Source organism: Anguilla rostrata, chromosome 8, assembly GCF_018555375.3.
Source record: "Anguilla rostrata isolate EN2019 chromosome 8, ASM1855537v3, whole genome shotgun sequence".
NCBI lineage: Eukaryota > Metazoa > Chordata > Actinopteri > Anguilliformes > Anguillidae > Anguilla > Anguilla rostrata.
In genome coordinates this window covers 22990982-23018514 of record NC_057940.1, presented here as the reverse complement: position 1 = coordinate 23018514, position 27533 = coordinate 22990982, and the positions used below count along the sequence as shown (strand labels likewise).

The following is a 27533-nucleotide window of genomic DNA, read 5'->3' as shown; positions in this document are numbered from 1 at the left end:
TTGCTTGCATGTATTCAAAAGTTGGGAGAAAAAAAGGAAAAAGCTTCGTTTTTCAAGAGGAAAGACAATTTAGTGGCCACATGCTTGACTGTCCGCGGTGAGACCTGTGGAGAACAGAGGAGTGGAGCCCAAGACCTTATAATGACAAGCAATCCTATTTGTCCTGCAATCCTGCGGCCTAGCACTTGGGTGTGGCTCCTTTCTCCCTTAAGTTCACATTAATTGTGGAGTGAAGGAGTGATGATTCCAATCATGTGGCATATTCCATTCCTGTGTGTACATCACTTGATTGAGCCTGTTTCACTCCCCTTTCTTACAGTTGGTGCAGAGCACCAGAGAGAACACAGGCAGACCAGTCTCTCAAAGTGTTGAAACCAAAGACGATTACATAACCGTTAATGTTTGTTTTTTACCAAGATACTATATAGTTATATATTATTGATTGTCGTCTCATTCCTAGCCCCACCACAATTTGTCCCTGAATTCTTTAATATTAATATTTAATATTGTATCGAAATGTGATATTCTATGTGGTATTCATGATTTCCCACTGATTATTAACAAGAATATTGACGTTTCTCTGAGTTAGAACTTAAAGTATTTTTGGTACTAAAAACTACTGTGGATTTTGCCACTGGACCCTTGCCATGATATAGATACCGACTACTGTGAGTCGTGTTGTCTGTGGAATGTGTTGAATATCACTGTTTTTGGGTCGTAGCCTGCCATAAAGCAAGGCTACACAAAATAAGGTAATTAGAAGCATCCTTAGCACATCAGAACCCAAAGAAGAAAATTTCATTTGAACATTTAAGTCAAATCAAAATCTCTCACATAATGTGTTAAGCTACCCCTTGAAATGAATGCAGCACTCATTCTGTTTGACACTTTTTACAGCTTTAGCATCTACCTCTCATGAGGAGGTGGAGATATTCAACAAATCTGTTTCACTGGAGGAATTAATGAAGGACTTAACATGAAATGGCAAATTAGTTGGAGATAGAATTTCCCCAGAAATTTACCTCACATTTTTGGATAGACTGGCAAAGTCCATGTTATGCATGATCACATAACATTAAATACTCCTCTTACAGAGGTGCTTTATAATTTTATTATCATTATTTATTTGACACTTCCTCTGCCAATGTCATACTGCCTGTTCTGACAACTATGCAATCTAAGCTTTATCTGGAAGCTACATGTGGGAAATCATGGGAGGAGTTCCCTACATTATGGGGTGGGAAAAGGAGGAATTAGATGCAGTTTATTGCTCACTGGGTGTGCGCAAGATGTGTTTTTTTCCCCCTCTTTATGGTCATTTTTGTTGTCTTTGATAAAATCAGAAACAAATTTACAAAAAAAGAGAGAAGTAACTACCCATTGTTTTATTTGCAAAGCATATCCCCAAAGTTGAGCAGAGGTATGCCACATTGGAAGGAGGCTAGCTAAACGTTAATTAATTTTCAACTAACCTCGCAGGAAATGCCAAATGTGAAATACAATTTGTATACTTGACATTTGGTGTGCTCCCAGTGTTGAATCTGAATTGCAGATGTGTTTTTTTTCAAGTTAAGTCTGACTTAAGTCCAAGTCTCAAAACTGAATCCCAAACTGTGATTTGGTATTGTTCCTTCTGTTAATTCTGATGAACAAACAAAATTTCAAAACATTTAAAAAAAATCAACATTCATTTTCATTCATTCAATAGCACTCCCTTATTGTTTTGCTGTGTCAGCAATTGTACAGCTAGTTAACGGTGTTTTTAGATGTGAAGAAAATTTTAAGGAAATACGTTACCATTAGGGTTCCACTGGTCCTCTCCACCAATCAATAACAGGAAATTTTCCACTTCAACAACACAGTGATGAGCGCTGTTATATGGCATTACTGTAAACACACAAAAAAAATACCAATTCAGTTAAACAACACAGTGACTTTGTGCTGCATTTCAATAGATTAGAAGATTATAACACTTGTAGACAAGCAGCCATCTGGGATAGCCATAATGGAGGCGCCCAATTAACCAGAGTCACTAGTGCATGATGAGGTGGGGAATAGGCTAGCTTCCCGATTTAGACCCCCCTCCCTAGGCAACACTATGGTTAATTTTGCACCACTTTCAATTCACCAACACTTACTTTCAAACTATGTGTGCCAATAAGGTTGACATTTCCAGATAAACTTAAAAATTCTTAATAATTCTTAATAATTATTGAAATGTATTTACATTGATGTGGAGAATATCAATATCAACTCTCATATATGGGAATCTCAACAATGTCATCCATATATTTCTCCTTGCCTGGTTTCACGCTTTCCTATCCTCTCCCCTATTCTCTCTCACCACTGGTATTCTATAAAAATGACTGTTCTTTCCAGATTTATGACAACCAAATAATGCACAAGTCATGACCATGTCTGACATAGCTTGCTATGGGTCAACTGCATAATTTGTAGTTACTCTAATCATAGTTACGTCAAACTCTTTGAATTTTCCACATGACAGCGAAGCGACATTTTCTGTTCAGTAGAACCTAACTAGCAACGTAAACTGAACTGAACACCATGGACCTAGATGTCATTTGTTTAGCGTCTTGCTTGCTTCTTTAGTGGCATGTTTCTAATGTGATGTAAAAACAGGTGGGCCAAATAGGTATGAATAAAATCTTTACTACTTTCTTCCATGAGGGTTAGAAATAAATTGTTGGAGTAATTAGTTTGGTGGGAAGAAATTTTAGAATTTAAAAGTACTGTCCAAAATAGTGCAATTTGGCCAAAGCAAATTCATACTTTGGAATAGACTTCAATGGGGAAATTTGCCTTTCAGCACTAGAGCCTTATTAAACTGCAATACTTCCGGTAACCACTAGAGCTTTGTGAGCTTCAGGGGGAATGTCAATCCCTGGTGCCCTGGATCTCCACCATCCACAGAACCACTCCATAAAAGCATTTTTTTTAAAACAAAAACAAAAATGCATGCCATTTCCATGAGCATTTCTTAAGTAATTTGTGATAAAATATAAATATAATGTGCTATATTAATGACAAAATGAATTTACACATCAATTGTTTCACAAAGTGTTCAAGAAACACAAAACAAATGGAACCAGTGCAAAAACAAAAGACATGCTGTGCTGCCTCTATGTGCTGCTTACACTCTGAGGCCACTATACATCTGCCATAGACGATACTTAATAAAACAAAGTAAGTGACAGAATCCGTAGCAACGGATTTAGTACTGCCATACTGATTAATGTTGGCATTTGCAAGCCAGCCAGCTGTCTACAGTGAAGATACAACGTAAAGCAATGCTGTTATGAATGGAATTGTTGTAAAGGCAGTTACTATTAAGCTTGATGCATTTAGATTTTTTAAAAATTATAAAGAAGTGCTTGACCGTAGCTTGCTAATAATATTCTTTTCAGTCCAGTCCAGCTCTAAATGTGTGCATTATTAAATGGGTTAATACATAAAATGTGGGTATAACGTTTAACAACACTGAAATATGAAGCAAAAAGGTCCAAAGCTATAAGGCAGAATTTTGGCAGGAAATAACCACAAACTCATAGACCGCATTTATCTAGGCACATATCAAATATGGTCTAATTACAAATTTTGATGGAACTTCAGTGCAAAATAATTAGTTCACTGGAATAATTTGTTTGTCCAGCCAGTGTTTGAAAGGCTTCTTGTTAAAATAATTTACATAAAAAAAAGATTGTATTGATGCTTTGATTTTCACAGAACCAGAAATGCTGACGGAAAAATCTCTCTTGCACAGATGACCTGTTTAAACAGAGAGAAGTGATGTTAGATGACTGTGGAGATTAACATGTACATCCCCAGTGAGTCTGAGCATAATCAGTAATAAGTACATCCCTACCATTTATTTTCACTGTCATCTTGCCACCGGCTGATGGATCACAGGTACTGTAAAATTAGACAGCCTTGAATCTCATTTCTCTGGGATTAGACTCTCACGTCTTACTCTGACACAGTGACAGACATGCTGAAGTCAATCGTTTTGTCTTGTCTCAGTAGTGGATACAACTCTATCCTTCACAACCAATAATAATGCTGACTTAAGACTGCTTTGCATAGATAAATAAGGCTTCATGAACACTTACATTTCAAGTCTTTTTAAGCACTCACATCTGGGTGGCCCTGGTTACTGTTCAGATGCACACTTGATAACAGTGCTTGGTTATTTATATATGTTTTAAACATTTTCTGATTGGATTTCACCACGTGTGTAAATTCAGGTATTTGAAGTTGAAAAAAGCGATTAAGATAAGATTAAGATTCTGATATCCCAGTCCAAATTGTCATCACCAGCATTCAAAGCCACCCCGTACCTGGCTAGCCTTTGAAGACTAGCTAGGTTAGTCAGTTTTGAATAGGCAGATAGGGACCAGAGTTGTACTGTATGTTGGTTAACAGTTCCCACTACCCATTCCCCACTCACTACCCTCATCGTTTTTCCCGTTATGGTCTGACCTAGACCAGACTACAATACAAGTACAAAATATATCAATGTTAATAGATTCCCACTGGATTTATTTGCTGAATTTTCTTGTTTACCTCAAATAACATTTCTGATCTGTATTATTATCCAGGCTTGGATTGAAAGATTGTGAAACACTACCACCACCACTTGATTACTACAGCTGGGCCATAAGCTAACTCATTAATAAATCAATTAGCAGGCTATACAGCTTAAAATAGCATAAAACATTAATGAAACGGAGCACTGATTAAAATATTAGATGTATTCACATGCACTTCCATTGTTTTACTTTCAGTTTTGAAATGACCCTTCCACAGCTAACTAAGGAGATAAACTGGTTTAGAATGAAATTTGTACATGTACATGGTTCATAAATAAGTCCCCAACCATTCTCATCACCAGAAAAAAACAGTGGGCAAGTCCGCCGCCTTGTTTGATGTTAAGTGTTTAACAATTTGATAATACAATCCTTATCTACCAAATGTTTGTTTAGCTGCTTTATGTTTTAATAATGGTAAGAAAGTGGTATCAAAAAGGAAGATCACTTTTCATATTTCTAAGGGCATTAGTTCCAGTTTACTGGGTGAAATTCTGAGAAGAACCTTAACATCACAAATTCTTTATTGTTCCTTTGATAAAATACAAATTCCCTGACACAGAACAAGCAGTAGAACACTCATAGCATTTGGTTTTGTCATGCTTTATTCCTGTATGTCTTTCATCTTTATAGAGGAAAGTAGGTGTCTGCTCCAGTCTAATATAAATCATTGACATCACAAGGAAAATTCAGAGCATTAAAATGATTAAATGTGCCATGTTGCAGTTGGAAGCCATCAAATACACAGTATATAGGCCAGTGAAAACTATGCTCATGTTTGGCCTGGCCATTAAGCAGCTATGTGAAACCACATAGGGTGGGAAATTATGAGTTCTGACAGATGCACCGCCTCAGTTCAGTTTGCTTCTCCTTTAAGGAGGTTTCACTTAAGTTTGTAGTACAGGTCCTACTGCTGCTGTCTACCTCCAGTTCCAGAAAACCGAACATGCATGATAGATAGTAGCCGAGGATGAATGTCCTGCAACTAGCAATAATTAGCATGCTGTGGGACATTTTGTTGTGACGGGGGCCAGAATTACCTAAAATTCAATGTGACACATTAAGAGACAACATTAACAAAAGGTCTGTTGGAAGGCCATGGTTGATGTATTCAGTCTGCAAGACACATTTTTTTTTTTTTTTCTTTATCTTTTGACCACTGAAATTCAATAACTGCTTATTTCCACGATGAGACCTAAGTGCTTTCAATTAGAATGCACGCCTGAAAAGAGCATTTAAACAGATGACAAAGATTGGCAGTTCGATTCAGTTGACATAAATGGCATTACATAAACTTTTTTTTTTTGTTGTCATTTACTGATGCAGCTGGCATCACAGAGGTTCTCAATAGTAAATTGGAGTTGCAGGGCACACACATCGGTAGCATGAGAGGGTAGGGGTATGTTATTATTTTTTTAATCCACAGAAGAGTCCTTGAAAGGATTTAAAGTTAGGCATTTTTCATACCTTTCAACATCCTTTGTTGCAGTTTAGAACTAGTGAATGCAGCCAACTGCGATGTAGACACAATACGTTAATAAACATACTCTGTTGTTTATCCACTCATCAATGGGATGAATGTAAGGAACACATGGTTAAAAAGCTCTTAGTTACACAGGTGGGACGATGACCTCACTGAAAGCAATGGTGTCAAAACTGTAAGAGGGAAGTCAAACTGGAACCCAGAAAAGGCTGACATTTGACCGAGCCAGCATGCTGGGACGCAGCGTGTACTGCAAAGGACCCGAGAGCCTGGTGGTAAAACCATAAGTCACTCGGACTTCCTCTGAATGGGCAGGCCATTTGGCTCTCTGGAATGTTACCACCTGGACACAACCAAGATAAGGGGAACTAGTCTCTTTGTCTGTGGTTGTGGGTGTGGGTGTTTTGGGGTCGTAAAGGGTGAAACGACCGGCACCTGGTGGGGGCCACTGCACGGGACAGTACCACAGTGCCCTCATTTGGGCCCCTCGAATATTACACTTTGTATTTCTTTTCTGGATCTGGACTATAAACCATCTATAAACCATCTGTATATCTTATTTACAAATCCCGGAAAACCTTACAAACCATGCACATGTTTTCATTGTATTATTGTATTATGCCTTATGTAATAATAACATGGATTGCATGTACAATGGTTAAACAAAAGGGTATTTTCATGACAACTGCACCATAATATTACATCCACTTGGCATGTTTGGTATGTACATGTTCTCAATAATTCAAGCCATTGAATGAAATATGTTTCATACCAAATATAATTTGAAAAAACATAGTTTCAGCAACTCTAAAAACTAACACAATGGAATGTCCTCTCTGGTAATCATCTCCTTTTCTCGATTTCCCCACTGATTGTTTTAACAGCAGCCCCAAATGGTGGGGGCCGAAATTTGAGATTTATGATTCGGCCAGGTTAATTTATGGTAATGCCGCCTAGATCAAACGCGGGATTTGGCCTAAAAGGAAGGGAGACAATCCTGTCGAGGAAGATCGCAATCGACTTCCCGCACTGCGCATACTCAATGTTCTGTGTGTAACTAAACAGGCTGGTAAGAACTCTTTTCCTCTGTATTTCTGTTTTTAACCTTTATAATTGATTTGAATTAAAGATAACAACCTACCTGCCTGTTAAATAAATTCTTCTGATTTTAACTTGCGTGGTCTTCATGACTCTAATCCATTTTATCTTCTTTTCAGCCGAAATTCCGTTTAAATACTCAGGGGGGCAATTCTGACTAGGACCTACTGATCAGGGGTCTAGTACAGTAAACGTCTGTAGTGGGGTCTTCAAGTTAGATAGGTGACCACGATCTGCCTGTTAAGGGATTGGTGGGATCGGTTCTGGTGTCTCCCCAAATTCGCCTTAAGGAGCCCGATAGATTCTTCACCGCCCTGGGCTCATAACTGTCTATGCACTATCCATGTAAGCCAGGCATGGAAGGCATGTATTATGGTAGTTAGCCTCCTACCCTCTGGATTCTTCACCGAACTGAGATTTAACAATAATGCTAAACCCGGGAGCATATATTGAGGAATAATGGCACAAGATAGAGTCGAGTGTAACCACTCCCAAGTTCCACGTATAGTTAAAGCCAAATTTTAAATTTTCATATAAAATGGAGTCAGATTTAATACGAGAGTAAAACATAGTAACTGTTACGCTTTCTTGCTGTGGTCATGGATATATCTGTTGTGTTGTTCCGCGCATTTGTGAATTTTCTGATGCTCCCATTAGGATATTGACAGTCCGGCGACAGATCGGATATATCTCTGATGACAGCATAGCCCCGTTTACGAACGGAGAGTAACCAGAGTGCTACTGATCGATTCAGGCCAGCTTTAAGCGGGATATGAAGCAGCGCCTTCATATCTAACCCGTGGCAACGGAACCAGTGCATTCTGAAGTATAATTGTGCCCTGTTCTTACGAACAGAGGAAAAATAACTAACATCTCCGTTTTGACTCACACCAGCCAAAGGAAAACACGCGGTGCCTTCCCCTCCAGCTACAAACCCTCATTGGTCTAGCTGTGAGGTGTTTACAAAACTATAGCAGAATTTAAAAACATTACAGCTAAATGTAAGGATTTTAGATTGACATTTTCCCTGAAAGTCAGGAATGACATTCTTTTCTGAACAAATATCATATGCAAGACATTCCAGGGAGTAGATTTTTGAGTCCACAATAAAGGACAAATGCGACAAGGCTGTATCTACCAAATTATTGTTCAGACAAGTGCTTTGCAGGGGTGCTCACAAATGCAAAAGAACTAGACGCAGAGTCATCTTTTTAAGATGAACTAACAATTCAACTTTGGCACAAAAACATGAGTCAGGATCAGCCCAGAGCCAGCTGCTTAATTGCCTCAAGACACTGGTTAAAAATGTAAATACAAGCATATTTAAGTTTAAAATCAATTAGGATTTAATTTGATTAATTTGTAACAATACTCTGATTTTGGCAAGAGTCCGTAGGTTTGTCCAATTTAGCCTAATTTATGTGTGGGGTGTAGGTAAATTGAGGTAGTGAACTTTGGAGCAGATCAGCAATATTTCAATAGTACAACGTAGATGGAAAATATACAAATATTGTTTCGACTGAAGTGACATTTTTAGAGAAAATTAATAATGCTGACTACAGAGGCTAATTACATTTGGCTCCATTAATTAAAGGTCACAAGCTAAAAGTAATTTAAAGCATTTTCAAAAAAACATCAGAAAGTACTTCCAAATGTGTCATGGGTTATAGAATCAGGCCACAGGCTGTTTTTTCCTCATGCGCATTTTTTCAGTTGAACCAACATACTACAAACACTAGGTGGCAGCAGTCACCATTCAAAAATTTCACACCAGGAAGGTTACTCAATTTGGAGCCACTCCATCCTGAAATAAGTGGACAAATATCTTAATCCCGAAAATGCTTTCTATGAAGTTTCATACATTTATATTTTATATATGTATTAATCATTTGTCAGACTAAAATCATGGGAATGCTTGATGATTGTGGGTTTGCAGTTAGGCTATAAGTCATATTACATTTATATTCTCAGTACTTCAGTATTTGAATCAGTTCTACATTGAATAAATGTGTTATGCCACCATTAAGTCTGCTACCTGTCAAAACAATAAATAAAACATGACATAATCAAAGAAATTATTTTTTCTTTTGTAAGTCTCAAAATAGCATCATACTGGATTTATGCAACATTTTATGAATACAGTAATTACATTACATTACATTACAGGCATTTAGCAGATGCTCTTATCCAGAGCGACTTACACAACTTTTTTTACATAGCACTTTACATTGTATCCATTTATACAGCTGGATAGATACTGAAGCAATGCAGGTTAAGTACCTTGCTCAAGGGTACAACGGCAGTGTCCTTACCCGGGAATCGAACCTGCAACCTTTCGGTTACAAGCGCAGTTCCTTACCCACTGTGCCACACTCCGTCCTTTTTAATTAAAAATTGGTACTTGTTTCCCATGTTTGGCTTTAATATTTGGGACATATGGTATATCATTATTTTTATGTGATAATGAAGAGGAGCAAAATATAAGTTTGTTTTGCTCCTCTTCAATATTACATAAAAACGATGTGCCATATGACCCAATAAGCAACTTAAATAAGCAACAAAATTAGCAACATATTTTGACTTGACAAATCCTACACTCAGTGGCCACTTTATTAGGTACAACTAACTAGTACAAGGTAGGACCCACTTTTGCTTCCAGATAAACCTGAATTCTTTGCGGCATGGATTAAACAAGGTGCTAGAAGCATTCCTTAGGGATTTTAGATCATGCTGACTCAATAGCAGCACACAGTTCCTGTATATGTTTCAACCACACATTCATGCAGTGAGCCTTCCATTCTACCTCATCCCAAAAGTGTTCCATTGGATTGAGAACTGGGGACTGTGCAGGCCACTGGAGTAAACTGAACTCACTGTCATGTTCATGGCACCAGTTAGAGATGATGCATGTTTTGTGACATGGTGCATTACTCCGCTGGACGTATGCCTTGAAAAAGTGTAGACTGTGGCCATAAAGAGATGTACATGGTCAGCAACAATTCTTAGGTATTCTGTGATATTCAAATGATGCTGTTATTATGAAGGGATCTAATGAGTACCAACAAAACATTCCCCACATCAAGACACCACCACCTTGTATCCATGGATGGATCCATGGATTCAAGATGTGTACACCTAATTCTGACCCAATTATCTGCATGTCACAACAGAAATTTAGATTCCTCAGAGCAGGCAACATTTTTCAAATCTTCAATCATCCAGTTTTGGTGATCAAGTGCCCACTGTAGCCTCATCCTCCTGAAGACCACACTAGTTTAATGTGTTGCTGCCTGGGATACTGTACCACACTAAGTTTCTATTTCTGTCAATTTTTATTGTGGGATACTAGCGACCAAGCATTCTGTCATGCCTTGTGGCACTGCATAATAAAGTTTTTTTTACTGAATACAAATTTCTGGTTTTGTTTTAATACCACATTAAAGCAGGCCAGACAAGTCAATGTCTTTGGCCCGGCAATTACTATAGTGTTGATACACAATTTAACATTAATTTCTAAATAATACTAGAATGACATGACACCATTAAGATGCAGTTCCTCCAAGTAAACTTAGTAGGGACTAATTAGAATCCTTTGTAGATTCATCAACATAAGGATTAAAAGATTTAAAACGATATTGTCATAAACTGTGCTATGAAAAGCATATGAAAACAAATTATGCAGACCGTATTTTAGTGTCTCTTCATACATTGCTGTGAAAAAGTATTTTCCCCCTTCCAGATTTCCCCTATTATTGCCTATTTGTCTCACGGAATGATTTTAGATCTTTAGACAAAATATAATAGCCAACAAAGCAACCAAACACTTCCTATAATATGATGTCAGTCTTTCACACTGTGGAGGAATTTTAGCCCACCCTTCTTTACAGAACTGCTTTAACACAAGAAAGCATTGTTTTACTACCTTAAACCACCATCAGCATGGCAGCATCGATTTCAGCACCCACAGCGACCTAATTTCATAAAGATTATGCAACATTATGTTGCGAAACTATTTTTGTGAAATAAAGGACATGACTATCAATTTCAAAACTTTTATTTCTAATTTATATTGGCTTTGTTAGATAGGTAAGGGAAAATGCACCAATGCACATTTCAGGCACATTGAGAAAAGCACAAAACACAAAATGGAAAAAGTAGTTAAAGATATATTTTTTAAAAGTAAATTTTGCAGTCATAACGAATTCTGCTCGCTTCTCCCTTTCCTTTGCTACTGCTATTTCGATTCCTGGGAAGATTCACCAAGTGTTCTACATGACTCTCACTGTGGTTTGGTGGAGTCCCAAAGCCTTATAAATCATTTTGTAACCTTTCCAAACTGATGTATTTCAGTATTCTTTGGTCTTGGCATAGTGTACTTGTAGAAACTTTGTGGTGACACTCTGATGGTCAGGTTCAATATGAATGAGCTTTACACTCAACAGGGCTGGCTGTAATCAAGCCTGGCTGTGTTCAATCAGCTGAAAGTAATTATCAATTAAATTAGTCAATTGAGTAACTAAGGGGAAATTGTTTTTTCACATGGGTGATATGGGTGTTTGATAACTTTTTTCATTAAATAAATGTTTTTTCTTTACCTAGTTTCCCTTTGTCTCATATTACATTTTGTCTAAAAATCTGAAACAAAAAATCAAACACAGGATCAATGTGTGTTCGATTTTTATTTCAATTAAGTTAGATTTGGTACATGTCGCAAGGTTTGAGTCTTTACTGTAGCTGCAGGAAGACACAACACTGCCAAAAAATGAGACAAAAATAATGGATTCCCTGACACCTGTGACTTCTGTGACAAACACCCTGCCATAGAAATATTTACTCTTCTGAGAAAATAAAAAAAAATGATCTAAAACCTCCCACATGTTCCCATCTCGGCAATAGCCAAGCTCCTTGCAACATTATACTTGCATCTCGAATCTGGATTAATTCAATATGCAATTGCTGCCAGAGCTGGAATATACAAATTTTGTTCTGTGCTGTCCGTAGTGCTGGATACACTCTTATGTGGCACCAGAAGATACAACAATTTCCCCACATCCAAAGAAGATACACAGTGCAATGCTCAGTGTTAAATCAACTCTTAGAGAGTTTATATGAGTCCACTATGACCACAGTGGACAAAAAATGAACACCGGACATTTTACTATGTATTCAATGCAACTAAGAGTAGTTTTTATTGAATTGTACCTTTTAAGCTGTGCTTCATATGCAAAATGTGAATAGTAGGCAGTACCATTCACTGATTGCTTAATTAGTTGTAGCCTTCGTAAATAAGACGTTAATTTCAGGCTGGGAACACCCCAACATACCCACGTCAGGGTGCAATTTGCACAACAAGTTTTATGTATGAATTGTAATTGTGCTCACTGTAAAAAAGTTTCCACTAGTAAAAACATGGTGGGCAGTGGGCAGTCTGGTCAGACCACAAGCCAGTGAAGTTTATTTATAGATCAACAATAGAGTGACATCATCTAGCTACCTTCCCGAACAACCTGAAGTGTTGCATGATGATTGAAATGTGTAGTAACAACAGTAACATACAGCCAAATACAAAGGACCTGATCTTCATTTTTGAAACTTAAATGATTTTTTTAATGCACTTTCAGCGACATGGGACTTAAGTGCACCAGAGATATGTGTATTCTCATTTCAGATATGCACCCACTTAACGCTGAAATGGGCAGCCCATGCTGTGGTGCAATGAATATAATTAAATCATCCCAACGCATGCCCACTGATGGAAAATAAGAATTTGCCTAGAGTTCCCATTCCATTGCTTTTTTCCTTTTTAAAACCCATTATTCAGTGCTACAAGGCATGGGTAACTTTAATTATAAAATAGTCGGCAGTGTATAGACTGCCCTCAAAATGTATTCATACCCTTGATAAAGATGAGCAAAGAAGGCTGTATAAAATACACAATGGATGTAATGAGCTGTAATTGCATGCTAAAAACATGGTGAAATTATATATGTTATTTACTTACACATTGCTCAGAGAAAACGATTTTAACAAACAGTATTCCGTTTCCCCAAAAAGATATATCACAGTTATAGACATATACAGATGGGTGAATAATTAAAGGAAAAACATAAAGTGTCTTAGTAAGGTGTTGGGCCACAACGAGCCACCAGAACAGCCTCAATGCGCCTTGGCATATATTCTACAAGTCTCTGGAAGTCCACTGGAGGGATGGAACACCATTCTTCCAAAACATATTCCCCCATTTGGTGTTTTGATGATGGTGGAGGAGAGCGCTGTCTAACACGTCAGTCCAAAATCTCCCATAGACGTTCAATTTGGTTGAGATCTGGTGACTGATTCACATCATTTTCATTCTCATAAAACAATTCAGTGACCCCTCGTGCCCTGTAGAGGCACTCTTGTTTTTTCTTTACCTAGTTTCCCTTTGTTTATATTCAGTTTTGTCTAAAATCAAGACAGCCAAAAAATCCAAACACACGAGTCAATGCCGTGTCATTTAGTTTCAATTAGTTAGTTTGGTACATGTCCAAGTTTGAGTCTTTACTTGTAGCTGCATGAGAGAAAACACTCCAAAAATTGAGACAAAATAATGGATTCCCTGACACCTGTGACTTCTGTGACAAACACCCTGCCATAGAAATATTTACTCTTCTGAGAAAATAAAAAAAATGATCTAAAACCTCCCACATGTTCCCATCTCGGCAATAGCCAAGCTCCTTGCAACATTATACTTGCATCTCGAATCTGGATTAATTCAATATGCAATTGCTGCCAGAGCTGGAATATACAAATTTTGTTCTGTGCTGTCCGTAGTGCTGGATACACTCTTATGTGGCACCAGAAGATACAACAATTTCCCCACATCCAAAGAAGATACACAGTGCAATGCTCAGTGTTAAATCAACTCTTAGAGAGTTTATATGAGTCCACTATGACCACAGTGGACAAAAAATTAACACCAGACATTTTACTATGTATGGAAGAGTCCACTCCCATCAGGATAGGCATGTTTCATCCTAGGATAAAGGTGATCACTCAGAATAACTTTTTATTGATTTGCAGTGACTCTTCCCTCTAAGAGGACAAGTGGACCATGCCAGGAAAATGCCCCCCAAAGCACAACAGAGCCACTGGACCCCCTCATTGTGGTCAAGCATTTAGGCCTGTACCATTCTCTAGGTGTACGCCACACATGCACTCACCCACAAGTTGAGAATCTGGTAGATTAAATTGGTTAAATGCAATTGAACTATTTTCCCAAAGATTTCAGATTTTGTTTTTACAAAGTAGGCCATAAATACATCACACTCTGAATGTAAACTAATATTAACACATCACTACCTAAACAATTTAATGAACTATTTCCCCATTTAGAATCCATCTTCCATCTTTAGAAATCAGTGTGACATAACTCTGCTTCTTCAGCTATTCTTACAAAAGAAGAGACAGATCAAGAGCACGGTACTTACTTGTAAGGATCTTCCATGTCTTCTTTTCATCGTCATAGTATTGCACCAAATTACTTGGAAGGCGATCAGGTCCAGGGGGCAGGCCACCAACCAGCAACAACATTCTTTTATTGGAACGAATTCTGGAAAGTGTGAATAGGTTAAATATTACACTCCCATAGGAATAAGAGTCATATTTCTCGGTCTGTCTATCATTGTAGCATGTTTACAGTTTCAGTTGACTTGACCCATTTGGACAATATCACACTATAGCCTTTGTGTATGTTTCAGGTTTTGGTCCTAGAATTTGCTCAAGTCATTATGACACCGTGAGCTCACCCCTAAATTAACCCGGATGTAAACATGATGGCTACATTGCAATTTCAGTTCTTTGAATCAGAGACTTTGCTCTACTCAAACAATTGACTAATCGATATTCAATCAACTGCAGTTACCCACGTTAAGAGCAAATGTAATGCAACCACAAGACTTACAGATTTTGGATTCACTTAAAAGCAGCAGAAGGCTTTTACAATACACAGTATAGCAGAAAGGTAAACAGGATATCATGGCATGCAACCTTGAAGTTGGCCTGTGTTATAAAGGGTATGTGAACTTTTGTACAAACAATACTTATCTGTCTCCAACGTCATAATAAATTTTATTCATTAATAAAATGAACAAAATATACTCAAAAAGCAAAAATAAAATAAATAGATAATATTTATATATTATAAATAAATAAATAAATAAACATCCAATTTTCATAGCAATTCCCTTAATTTATGCAGTATTTTAGGGACAAAGAAATTCCTATAGCTGTTTTTGTCTCTACATTTGAGGCATGACTCATTGATGAGGCATGACTCATCCCTATGTACAAGCAGCAGAAAGGGGAACGAAAAGAGCAGCGTAAGCAAAAGCCAGATCACACAGAGAAGCTGCAAGACCTCAAACGGTCACCCCCTCCTTGAGACCAAATGTGTGTAGCTACAGGCACGAGGAAGGTTTATGGACAACACCTGAGCAATGCTAAAAAAAGAAAGAAAAAAAAAAACAGACAAAACTCTGTTTGTCATTGACTTTCAAAATAGTTCAGAATGGACTATTTTTATTTTTGATTAACAATTTATTTTCTTCTTCCCATCTCTCCAGGGTTTTTATGATCTTTATATTACAAATACTGGCATATGTGTCTAATAGGTGGGTTCTACACGTTAATTGTGGTTGAAGCGAGTTTCCCTCTCATCACTGTAAAGCACTTTGACTTGCCGACTGGTGAGAAAAGTGTCATATAAATCTAAGGAATTAATGTTCAAAAATTAACTTTATAAGTTCATAAGCCTTTTTAATTGCTTGTGGAAGCATAGGCTACTACTGTGTTCCACAAGCATGTCTCATATAACTCTGAGAGTATAACTAGGTACAGCTATCTGGTTCATTGGGTCCCTTCAATTTCATGATTTTAGAAATTTAACTACAATTTCACTATTGTCACTCCGTACCTCCTATATAAAGTTTCCACAATTCCACAAGTTCAAAAGAACGGGACAGGAGAAACCTGATCATTTGATCACTTGAGTTTGGGGGGGGGCGGGGGGGCACCTGGGTTTATGTTTTGTGTTTTAAGGGGCGGATTGCTGCTTGTGATCGGGCAGGGATTTTTGGGTGGGGATCAAAAAAAGAAACCAGGTCAACATTGGAGAGCAGCATGAGTTTTTGGCGTGGTGGTAAGAGCTAAGCTATCAGGCTGCTTGGGTTTCATTTTAGTTCAGCTGTCTATGTATAACTGGGACCTAGAGTTTATTATTTTTTGCCAGCACACACAACCCAAAGTAGTAGAATTAAAGTTCCCATCCAGAATCCATTTCCATCTCTGCCTGTTCATTCATGTTTGGACTGAATTTGACCACACACGCCACAATACCAAAAAGCTGAAAGCTTCTGCACTGTATGCCGTACAAACCATTGGCTAAAAACCCTGGACAGCACCTTCAACAAGCTCCCACTATGCCTCACAGAGCCTGAAGGAAGGACTTCATGGCTACTTAAAAGGAAGCTAGCTTGTTGACAGAACATACTCCGCATTTAGCTTCACTTACACGAATTGACTACAAACTGCCATCTGTCCGTATTGTTAGATGTGTCAAAGCAACAGCATCTATTAAATGTTTTTTTTTCTTTTTTTTTTTACAATGTAAGAAACTTAAAAACACACCAATTTAAGCTTATTTTGATTGGAGGACAAAGGCACAGTCTGTTTTCGTCCCTTATTTGGGTATGATTACTGGTTGATGCCATCTGTTCCCAAGTGCCATAAATTCTGCTATAATGTTTCTTTTTCATATGTTACGGACACTTCTTAAAGGTAGAGTGAACCTCAGGCTGACAATAGACAACAGAACGTTTAAGGAGTTCTGGAAATTTGCATTCATTTGCAGGTAAATTGTTCAATAAACATTAAAATTCTAATCAAAGTAAAACATGTCTGCTATTACTATGATAAACAATATCTATTCATACTTAAACATGGCTTTTACTTATACATAATTAACACAGAATCGGTCTCAGTACAAACACCGCATAGCTTATGGTTTGAAACTGAATTTGAAATTGCATTTAAACCATTTGAGAAGATTGAGGCAGAAAGGACAAATAGCTTGCAGCACAGTGAGGAATATTTACCACACAGCAAGTTATTTGTTTCATGTTCTTGACAAATATTATCCCCCTCATACTTTACATATATTTGTTGGTGATACAGTGAAATCACGGCAGCTTTCTATGTAAACTATTTTTGATAAGCTGGGACAATGACAGTTGATAAATATGTTTGAGTGCTCCACATTGGGGAGAAAAGTAATTTAAAGCATTTTAAAAACAAAACACCATAAAGATGACCCAGTAGTGTTACCGTTGTGAAGGGAGAGTAACTAAAATTATAGTTTATATTTAAGAAAAGTGTAATTTGGTTTCCATTTAATCATTATGATTAAAAATAAAATATGGCTCAGTACTTAATACTAAAGTATCACTTATTTTTAAATCTTTTTTGTTCATCTTTATCAAGGGTGTGAATAATTTTGGAGTGTACTGTAAATAACCCACAAAGAGCTTAGATCTATAAAAGGAGTACCTAAGCTAATATTGTTAAATGGGTAATCCACTGTTTCTATTTGTCATCTTGTGCTTCAGCCATCACATATTCCATGATACACCACCAGTAAGCGAAAGATTTGAACATCATTTTAATATCATAGTGCATTTGACAAAGATGACCCCGTAACGGATCATTTTTCCCACGGCATGCAGGAACCGCCGCCGTGGGCTATGCATGGCAAATTGTGGTCACTCACTCACAGACGACCTGAGAGGGACGTTTTGTGGGACGCATGTACAGGTGGTGCTTCGTTTAGTAGGATGCATGCGCAGGTGCATCTCCCAAAATCACCACTTTGAATGGCACAAGATTTTTAAGCACAGCTTTATCGCCTAACGTTACTTTAGCTAAGCCTAACATGTTAGCGTTTCGCCTACTTTAGTTAACCTACTTAATGCATACTACCGATACAGATGTATGGACACACGGAGGAAAACATAAACGCAGCTTAAAATAAAGATGATTTGTTTAGTAACACATCACATAGTTTTCTCATGAGCTAGACAGAAATAAAGTCCTCTTTATAAATAATTGCTTCATGATGACATACACTTATGAATGCCATATTCTTTCACATAGTCCACTGTAGAGCACTGTATTAATTTAGCCCTAATATGCTTTTATTATAATTTATTTATCCTTCTGTTACCAAGAAAACTCCATTTGATTGATAGCAATCAAAATTACAGCAACAGTTACACAGGCACTGGCTATCAAGTTAAATTTAGTTGTACATACAATAATCCTCCCTGATCTGACATCAGATGTCTGATAAGTTTAATTCACTTTTCTAGACAGTCTGTAGCCCCTGTCGCTCGGGTATCACTTGATGATAGGAAGGCATTTGTTTTTTAGTTGGCCTTTCACACTTATGGCATTAAAGATCACATCGATCTTTATTGCCAGAAACCTATAGCCACAGAGTATTGTGGGGTGGAATCCTTTCCTGACTGTCACCTGTCAATTAGCTGTGACCCCACTTTATGTACATGGGTTGTGTCTTGATAGGCAGGTACATGGGACGACTGCATGGGTTCTCAATCCCTGTCCTCGTAGCTATGCAGCTATAAATCACTCCTGGCAGGGCCACTTTGTAATCCCCAATTCATGCCTGTTACATTATTACACTCCCTGTTGTTCTACAGCACATTCCCTAATAGCCTTTTCAATTTTCTTGCCCATGCTGCCAGCAGGGCTCTTGCCCCAAATTCCAAGAATGTTGTCATTGGACTCCCCCATCGCTGGGTAGGGGACAATATTGTCCAAAGATTGACATCAGTAGGACAAAAAGGGACAAAAGTGTATTTTGGAAAATTGAGAGGTAGGCTTGGAGTGGTTGGTTGTATTTTATGCTTCCCTTGTTTTTAAAATATTTTCTATGCTCAGCAATATGAGCACATTATGGTTTGGGGAAAGAAAGCACACAAGTAGGCCAGAATTTGCCTTCACCTTTTCGTATTCAAAGAGTACATGAGTACATGAGTACATTATTGGGTGAGATTGGATTTCTCCTCTTCTCTTGCTTGTGATGCATTTCTGATTTGTAGTTTATTTTCGCATGTTGGTTGAGAGCCATTTGCCATTTTGGGGAGTTTTTTGTCTTTTCTCTTGTCGTTGGATGATGGACTGAGTGTGAGGAGGCCTTGCAGAGTTTGCTGTGAAATAAGCAAACTGAGGATCTGGAGATCTTCACTAAACTTTCCCTGCCCCCTGTTACTTAATTGGTGAAAATTATTTTTATTAATTTTGAAAATTTTTACTAGGTGCTTTTACTAATTGAATGAAAGGGTGTGTCAGTACTTATCCAGGCAAGTAGAATTCTTCACCTAGTTTGCAGACAAGCAAAGACAAGGGCCTCTGACTGAGCTCTAATCAGATTTAATTCCAATGAACAAATGATCAATTAATACGAATATAAATGTTGGATAATATTCACTTTATTGTTTCCAAAATGTTTTCTCTGCTCATCAATATAAGGAAATTATGTAATCTTTTAAACAAAAAAAAGTAATAATTAGTAATAATAAGTAATAGCACTGAGTCTTCTCCTATAATGTTTGATGAGGTGGTAGAACATATCAAGAGATTTGCAACCAACTCCTCTATGCAAAATCTTTCCAGATCCTTCACAGTCCTTGGGCTTTGCTCAACCCACAGGTTTTCAATGGGGTTCAGGTCACGGGACCAGGGCTGTGAGTTTCAGAGGGGCAGAGGATCAAGCTGAAAAAGGGCACCTCTTGTGCACAGGTTTGTACACAATACTATCTCTTCAAATTGCATTTCACCGTAGACCCCCTGCATGTATACTTATGTAATTATAAATTTGCAAAAATTTATAAAAACCTGTTTTCGCTTTGGCATTATGGAGTATTGTGAGTAGATTGATGAGAATAAAAATGCATTTAAACAATTTTATAATAAGGCTGTAACGTAACAAAATGTGGAAAAAGTGAAGGGGTCTGAATACTTTATACTTTATACGAAGGCACTGTAGGGCTTGGGATTACCATCTGGAGTTAGAAAGCTTTAAATAAAATACCCCCTAAATGGGCAAAGATTGGGCAGATGTGGCATTTGCGCAAAGGGGTTAAGAAGAAAGAGAGCTCAGTAATCACGGGTTCTGGTAGGCTAAGTATGACCTCTACAGTTGATGACTGAATTATTCTCACCGTCAACAACTCAACTGTCCAACAGTTCATCAGGAGGCAGGTGTGAATGTGTCAGTTACTACTGTACACAGAAGACACAAACAGAACTACATAAGCTACACAGCAAGATGAAAACCACTAGTTAGCCACAAAAACTGGATGCCCAGATTACAGTTTGCTAAAAGGTAGCCAAAAGAGACTGCAGAGTTCTGCAAAAGGGTCTTGTGGACAAATGAGACCATGATTCACTTGGATCAGACTGATGGCAAGACCAAAGTGTGGAGTCAAAAACAAACTTCCAAAGATCCAAAGCACCCCATGTCATGTGTGAAACATGGTGGCAGGAGTGTTATGGTCTGGGTGTGTATGGCTGCTACAGGTACTGGCTCACTTGTCTTCAATGATGATATAACTGCTGACAGCAGCAGTAGAATTAATTCTGAAGTGTATAGAAGCATCCTATCTGCTCAAGTTTAAGCAAATGCCTCCAAACTCATTGGACGTTGCTTCATCCTACAGCAAGACAGTGATGCCAAACATAGTGCTAAAGCAACCATGGAGTATTTAAGCCAAATAACTGAAAAATTCTTGACTGCCTAAGTCATTAACCTGATGTGAATCCAATTAAACCTACATTTCTTATTCAGAAAAAAAACAGGCAACTATCCCCTGAAAAAAGCAGAGGTTGAAGATGGCTGCAGTACAGGCATGGCAGAGCATCACCAGAGAATATACGCAGCATCTGGTGATGTCTATGGGTCACAGATTTCAAGCAGGCATTGCATGTAAAGGATATGCAACAAAGTACTAAGCATGACTACTTTAATTTACATGACACTGATATGTCCCAAACATTATGGTGCCCTGAAGCACTGTAATTCTGTCATGGTGAAACCAAAGTGTATGAAAAAAAAGTACTTGTCCCAAATGTTATAGAGCTCACTGTATATGGAGTCTGATTTATGATCACAAGTCACAATGATTCTGTACATACAGTGGTCATAACAGAATAGAATTTTGTTGAAATACCACAATTATTAAATAATACAAAAAAATCAATGCAGTTGAAGAGACAATTCAAACCATGAATGACAAAATGAGTTGAATGTATCTTTTAAGCAACTGATTCAAGGTCTCAGTTAACCGTTGAACACTGGTCCCCATATTGACACAATGACATTCAAAATTATTCAGAGAGAGGCTACCTCTAAACTGAAATGTGAGAAATTTTTAAAAAGCTAGAACTCCAGTGGTACCCCACACAGCGCTCACAGGCAAAGTCCTCAGTCTGCTGCACCTCCATTAATATGCATGGCTTCACTAATGATCCTGAACACACCAGAATGATGTGGTTTGGAGACACTGCTGCAAACACATTCCAACATGACATGCTAGACTAAATATGGTGCCTGAGTGGCTGTCCATTTTTCCTTCAATGTTTCCTTTTTGTGTACATTTACATTTTTAAATGATGAAAATGACGTTAAATGTTAAGACAGCATTTGAGTAACATTTTTACCAAGTACACGTACACACATAAGATTTTGAAAAAAATAAGTAAAAATCCACTATAAGTCTCTTCAGCCAATCCTGCTGAATATAGAACAATGTAATGGTCTCTGAAATTCATGAGATATTGGGACCCCCCTGAAAATGAGATGTGACATCTCAAGGGGTTTATCCTGCTAACAAAATAAATTTCAGCTGTATTAGATGAAGAAAGACCAATTATAATCCATTGGGTGTAATCAATGATATTTTGTGTTAAATTAATGCAATATATTAGAACATTCTGACAATCAAAGAAGCAACCTTTTAGTGCTATGCTGCCATGTCCAGCTAGTGCACTGTACACAGGAAGACATAACTAGAAGGTTTTTTGTCATTTTCACCCAAATCATGTGCTCACAGCACAATGTCAATTCATGGTAAGAACAGACTAACCAAATGAAAGTATGAAATGTCAAATAGGCTATAATGCACTGAACCATATGTGCCATTATCTTTATTTTAGTACCTTATAATTACTTTGTACTTCTCTTAAATTCTGAATTGCAAGGTTGCAGAATGCACTTTATTGGTAGCTGCAGTATATGTTTAAATAAAGCCTTAAATCTTTTTGAACAGAACATTAATTTGCTCTTAAACTTTGACCCTGTTTACACCTGGCACAGAAATATATTTGATTAGGTCTGTGACCCTACCTGGTGTAACATGGTATGTGGCCACATCAAATATGATATGAGTAGGGCCACTAGTTTATCTCCACAACATGATCTGTACAGATTAAAACTTGTATTTCACCTAGAACTGCTACTAACGAGTGCTGTGAGATATCCATATACTAAAATGCATATCCAAATTCTATACCTTCACATAAATTGGCAATTGACAGTAAAGAAGATCTATAGGGCTTTAATTACTATGGAGACAAGAAGAACAAGCATCAACTTGGTAGGCTCCATTTTATTGTATTCATCGTAGTCCGTGAGTAGAGTGATAGTAGAGTGATAGTTCACTTTACAGCTTTTTTGCCCCACAAAAAGATGTAATGAAATTTCTTTCAGGCCAGAAGACGACTAACTCAGCTACCATTCTTGCATTCTTGGAAGATCAGTGTTCAATGGCACGAGTTGCCCTTCAATGAGACATCACTCACCATCTGAATATGCTCAACCTGCAGGTACAGGGTGATGGATATAGCGTCATTGACGTTGTTGAGAAAGTAAGTGGTTTTCAATGGAATCTCAACATATTTTGGCCAGATTTAACTGGGCAAAAGCTATAATTTTCTATATTACAAGTATGACTGCTATCTCTACAATGGAGTATTTTCTGAGATATTACATTATATTATATCACAGGCATTTGGCAGACTTATCCAGAGCGACTTACACAACTTTTACATAGAATTTGCATCGTGTCCATTTATGCAGCTGGAATATATACTGAAGCAACGCAGCTCCTGAACTTTACATGCCACTACCCTACCCTGCTGTGGATGCTGTCATTACAAGGCAGAGAGAGAGAGAGACAGGGGGACGGGGGGGGTAACAGTACATATCACATACATGAGTGGGAAAATACACATAAAAACCTATGTGCCACACAGATACATGACCAATGCGATGTTAGCAGTTACTTTTTTTAACTTCTAGAAGCGATTAAAAATCTGCTGTTGAGTACTCATCTACTTGATTAAGTACCCTGCTCAAGGATACCCAAGAATGGAACCTGTGACCTTTAGGTTACAAGACCAGTTCCCTACCCATTATACTATACTGCCACCCAGTGAAATCTGGCTGAAAACTTCAGAAGTGATTCAACAGCTTCAAAATTTCTAAGAAAGTGCTTCTGTTCATCTGAAATACTTTGCTGGTTGCAGCTAACGAACCTTGTTCGGCTGTGGCAAAGACATTGCTCCCAGCGATTGATGAGGCTGCATTTCAGCTGGAGATGGTGCAGAATCAGAGCCCTGATGCGCTTATGGTAAAATCCAAGGATGTGGAACTTGGTGCATTTTGGGCTCACAATGCTCAACAGTATAAGAACAGCCATAAGCTTGCCATTTTTGTGATGACTGTGTTCAGATCGATCTACATTTAGAAACCTGGATTTTCTGAAATAAATGTGATTAAGAGAAACCACCACAGCTGCTTCACAGAGGATCATCTCATGCGGTGCATGCACATTGCCCAGCCCTCTCACACAACCGTGTTCAGCAAGCTTGACATGGATTGTAAATGTCACTTCTCCTACTAGAAAGGCTACTCCTCGAAAGTAAATGCAGCAATATTTTAACATACATTTGCCAGTTTATATGGAAATTTCATTATATTTGTCATTTATTGCCCCTCACATACCTCTCCATTCTTTCTTTTCAGGTATAACTATTGTTGAGAGGCCACATTAAACTGGACTGAGCTTCTTTAAAAACTTTATTTTTTCCCAAGGGTAATGCTCAACATCAAAAACTCCTATTTCCTAAAACTTTTTCACATTTTACAGTAATGCTGACTGCAACCCAGGGGCGTAGCCAGAAATCAATATTTGGGTCGGCCATGAAAAAAATTGGGTGGGCCAAGAACCAATTGTATGCGAGCTCTGAAGCACATAGCAAACCTACGGCAGACTACACACACACACACACACTGCAAAGGCTTTAGATAACTAATCACCACAAACATGGACCTGAAAATTAACCAACAAAATGTATATGAAACCCAAACTATAAAATATAAAATTCTGCTGAACATTTCCATTTATGGTGATATGAAGTCTAGCCTACAGTCAACTAACTACCGAACTGTGTTGAGCTTAGTGGACTAGCTGTTTGCTCAAACCTCCACAACTAGCTGATTTAGCCCAACAAAGATATCCAAAGATTGCCAGAAAATTCTTGCTTCGCTGGCTAGCCTCGGCAAATTCAATTTACAGAACCCAGAAAGAACAGCTGTGAAATTTCAGGTGAATTCTAAGGGATTATACTACAGATTACTGATCAGAAAAGATGGGTGTCTCGCAGTAGTCACGGCAAAGCTGGTGTTGAAAATCATGGAAAACAGGAAAAAGCAGAAGAAATTGCGGAGTTTTTTTAAAATTAAATTACTAAATAGATATTATGTGCAGCAGTGGAAAAAGATTGAAATAACATGCACAACTGTAGTAACAGTAACTAGTGCTTGAAGTTTAAAAAAATCAACGGGCAGTTGCCTGCTATGCGAACAGCCTACGAGTGAAATACTGGTGCATTTACTCACTTAATTCAGTCCATCATGGAAAGAAAAAGCATGCTTTTTTGCCTTCAATTTAACAGAATGTTAAAGTTTATTTGGTACAATATGTTGTATATTGTGAGGTTGACTGATCAGAGAACATTGTGAGTCTAATCCAATATCTGCTACAACTCCAACACCAACAAGACACTTGAATTTATGTAGGAAAACATGGAAACATCACTTTGAAATATGGCTTATTTACACAGCAAAATATCCAGTGTTAATTCAACTCTGAACAGATAGCATTCTTACCAGATAAAATTTGGTCCCAAATTCAGTTGTAAATTAGCATAATTTTATATCAATAATTTGTCACGCATAGAGTTTTCTCAAAACAAAATTATGAATCTAGATAGACTGATTAGCCAGGTCTCCTTATTATATATTCTTATGCTATAATTGAACAGAAATACATTTAGGTGTCTATGCTGCTGTTGAGCAGGTTAGGAAACCAGGTGTAGCATCCCCAATTACAATTTAGCAACTGCAAATTATCACTGCAAAAACACATTATATACATTAAAATGAGTCCCTTGTCCTCTTTTTGGGGAAAAACTTGAAAAGCTAATACGTTATACAAAGGAGCGTGTTTTAAAAATATTATAAAATTCAGTTTTATATACAGAAGGGGGAGAACAAAACAAAACTGCATATCAGGTCACTGAAAATGAAATTAATTGGTTGTAAAGTTAATATCTATACTGATGAGCTCCTGAAAGCTAGTCTGATTATTGGTATTAAATTAATGATTGCATACAGTATAGCTACATGAGAGTAACCTATTTAAAACAATAAATCTACCTTAATTTATGCATATGATTCCCATCAAATGATTTAAATGTGGAAATTTGTGTTTTTAACAACTTTCAAAGTTACAATCATTTCAGACATCTGAACAACTCCATTCCTAATGTTTTCATATCTTAAAAGTTCAATTGTATTTATCCTAAGTGCTTTACCCGCCTGGGTGATTTCTTTTAAAGTGCTGACAAATTGATACAGTCATTCACAAAATGAACTGACTAGAAAAGACAAGTTTGGTGTCTGTGTTATCGTGGGACATGCTGAATTGGTGAAAAAGTTTAAAATCAGTCAAGAAGAATAAACTTCAAGCAGACAGAGTTATAATAATTCTAAGTTCAATGGGACAATATAAGGTGAAAGCGCAAAACTTATAGCCACAGATCAATGTTTTAGATATAGTCAAGGTTGCTACTATTTCTAGAAGCGACCAGCAATATACAGACAGGTGACACAATAAAGGATAAACCTGAATAATTTAGTGGAAAAACATATTGAATGCAGATTCTTCAATACAGGTGCACTGCATAATACAATTAAGCAATTAACATCCTATCATGCCCTGCCGCATGTAAAAAAATGCTGAGCAGGTCCAGTTGACCTTGATCTGGGATCAAGATGGAAAGAGGAAAATATCTACAGTACGTGACTTTGAAAGAGGTGTCATTATTAGGGCAGAGATGGCAGGAGCTTCAGTCACAAAGACTGCTCAATTGGCTAGTGACATCTGCATTCATATCTATGGGAAAGACATCAGTAAATAGGATTGGAAATTGTGGTCGAAAGTGCACATTCAATGATTGTGATGCTTGTGCATTAGTGCAATATGTAAGAAAAAACAGAAGAGCAACTTTTATTCAGGTGACAAGTGCATCTGATTACAAATGAATCCTAAGAGCTGTGAAGAATAACCCTAAAACAACAGTGAGTGACATCTCCAGAAGTCTCCAGAGGGCAGGGGTGAAAACAAGCCACCGTACACAGTACTTTGAGAGTAGAATTATGGAGTCTACACTGCAAACCTTTCATCAACAGCAAGACTTTAAAGATTTCATATTTAAAGAATTCACAAAAAATACGGAAATGAGCCAGAAGAGTTCTGAAACAATGTTTTATGGTCAGGTGAGAACAAAATAAACCTCTACCAAGTGTTTGATCCATAGAATACCACCTCATCTTCAGAAGGTAGTGTCATGCCTTGGGCATGTATGGCTACTTCTGGAACAGTTTAACTTTTATTAAAGTGGCTATCCTTCATTTTTTTTTAGTTTTGGTGGATTTAGCGACAGCTGTGCTGATTGGTGGGCGCAAAAGTTCATTTTCACACGCCAAATACCAGAATTGCATTCAAAACTGAGCTATTAATACATGCTTATTTATAAGCTCCTAGTAATATAAGCGATTACTCAAGTTCTTACTGAAGCGCATGTTTTTCTATCTAGAAGATAATCCAGCGGTACCATATTTGCAGAAAGAAGACTGCCTAGAGACAACCAACCACGTCATTAGATAC

At 37.6% G+C, this 27533-nt stretch overlaps 1 protein-coding gene across 1 annotated transcript in view; it reads right to left on the bottom strand.

Annotated features, from left to right (window-relative positions):
- Positions 1–27533, bottom strand: part of klhl14 (kelch-like family member 14) — a 46690-nt gene that overhangs the window by 7326 nt on the left and 11831 nt on the right. The window contains exons 3-4 of the mRNA XM_064347081.1: positions 14655–14776; positions 1798–1887 (exon numbers count right to left, since the gene is read on the bottom strand). Of these exons, the coding sequence (XP_064203151.1) occupies positions 1798–1887; positions 14655–14776 (212 nt within the window). The remainder of the gene's footprint in view (positions 1–1797; positions 1888–14654; positions 14777–27533) is intronic.